This window comes from Seriola lalandi, unplaced genomic scaffold (genome assembly GCF_002814215.2).
Source record: "Seriola lalandi dorsalis isolate HSWRI2012SDOR001 ecotype SW California unplaced genomic scaffold, Sedor1 jcf7180001973990, whole genome shotgun sequence".
In the NCBI taxonomy this organism is placed as follows: Eukaryota; Metazoa; Chordata; class Actinopteri; order Carangiformes; family Carangidae; genus Seriola; species Seriola lalandi.
Genome location: NW_019444656.1, coordinates 1 through 1,754, shown reverse-complemented (window position 1 = coordinate 1,754; position 1,754 = coordinate 1). Strand labels below are relative to the sequence as shown.

At 46.9% G+C, this 1,754-nt stretch overlaps 1 protein-coding gene across 1 annotated transcript; it reads left to right on the top strand.

Moving 5' to 3' along the window:
* Positions 1–73: 73 nt before the first annotated feature.
* On the top strand, positions 74–1,748 carry LOC111653299 (plexin A3-like). The gene is made up of 2 exons (XM_023403828.2): positions 74–220; positions 1,083–1,748. The coding sequence occupies exons 1-2, from the start codon at positions 92–94 to the stop codon at positions 1,176–1,178; spliced, it is 225 nt and encodes a 74-aa protein (XP_023259596.2). The 5' UTR covers positions 74–91; the 3' UTR covers positions 1,179–1,748.
* Positions 1,749–1,754: the final 6 nt, after the last annotated feature.

Below are 1,754 nucleotides of genomic sequence, written 5' to 3'. Positions count from 1 at the left end.
ACATGTGTGTGTGTGTGTGTGTGTGTGTGTGTGTGTGTGTGTGTGTGTGTGTGTGTGTGTCTCCCGCAGGTATTACAGGGATATTGCGAAGATGCCCAGCATCAGCGATCAGGACATGGACGCTTATCTGGTCGAGCAGTCCCGTCTCCATGGCAATGAGTTCAACACACTGAGTGCGCTCAGTGAGCTCTACTTCTACATCAACAAGTACAAGGAAGAGGTGAGCAGGGCTGGGTGTCATCTTTGATTTTAGACAGTCGCTGTGTCTCAGGTATCCAGGTGTGTTTCACCTGTCGCCCATAACTAAATGACCACAGCAAAATGCCTGCAGTCAGCACAGAGGGAAACCACAACATAGACGTTATTCAAATAAATGTGTATTGATAGCGATTACATCAGTTCATCTGAGATGATTAAAATAGATTTACTGCCAACAGTAGGTTGGAGCGAGATATTTCTTCCCCCTCATGTTCCTGAGGGGAACAGGAATGTTTGCACCAAACATCCTGGCAGTCCATCCGAAAGCCACGAAGATGTTCATTCAGCCATGCAGTTGTTGTTGCTTATCTGGGTCCAGATCATAGTGGCAGCAGGCTAAGCAAAATAGCCCATATGTTCCAGCTACGTCCTTCAGTTTTTCCTGGGGGATCCTAACGCATTCGTAGGCCAGATGAGATATAATCCTTCCAGTGTTTTCTGAGTCTGCCCCTGGGGCTCCTATCAGTTGGACAGGCAAGTCCAACTGATAGGAGACCCAGGGGCAGACTCAGACCTCTACAGGGAGACGTCCAGGAGTCATCCTGATCATCGGTTGTACTTCGAGTTCCTACTGGATGTCTGAGTTCCTTACCCTATTTTTAAGAGTCAGCCCAGACACCCTGGAAAAGGAAACTCATTTCAGATGCCTGTATAAGCAATCTCATTGTCACTACAGAGAGCTCATCACCATGGGTGAGGGTTGGAATATCCCAGTAAATTGAGAGTGTTGCCTTCAATCTGATGTTGAACTTACACCAAGTGTTCATCAACCTTGTTATTTTCTTTGTAGGTTCTGGTATAATTTCTTATGTCTTTCTCTGCAGATCCTGACAGCATTGGACCGGGATGGTTATTGTCGCAAACACAAACTGAGGCACAAACTGGAGCAAGCCATCAACCTGATGTCTGGGAGCAGCTGAGAGGAGGGGAAGGACGTATGGACTGATGGAACGATGGACTGATGGATCGTTGGGGGGATGGGGAGTAAGAATTGGGGAGGGGGAAGTGAGGGCATTTTGTTTTTCTGAACTGTTTGAACAGTCAGCTGATCTGCTCCGTGTTGGACCGAACTGACCGCCACAGCTCCGGCCCTTAAGCAATCAATCCATCAGTAATTTATTTGTCATTTGATCGATTGATTGATTTGAAGACTGACTAACTGGCTGGCTGGGACCCCAACTACCTCCGTTCGGTGGGTTTTGGGGCAGAAAATCAGTTTCCAAACCGATTTGGATACATTTACAACATGACTTCAATGTGGAATGAAGTCATTTTGGGTCAAAAAACAAACCTAGATGCATCTGACGGTTTGGATTTGGATTTAAATTTACTGCAGGTGTAAGCAGGGATCAAAGTGAGGGGGCGCTGCTGTGGAAAAAACCTGGACACTAGGCTGAAGACTGAGTCAGGTTTCACCAAACAAGGGATACGATGTTAGGACTAATAGACCTGACTTCAGGATACCCGGCCTGGTTTTGGAGCTGTCTGGATGCAAG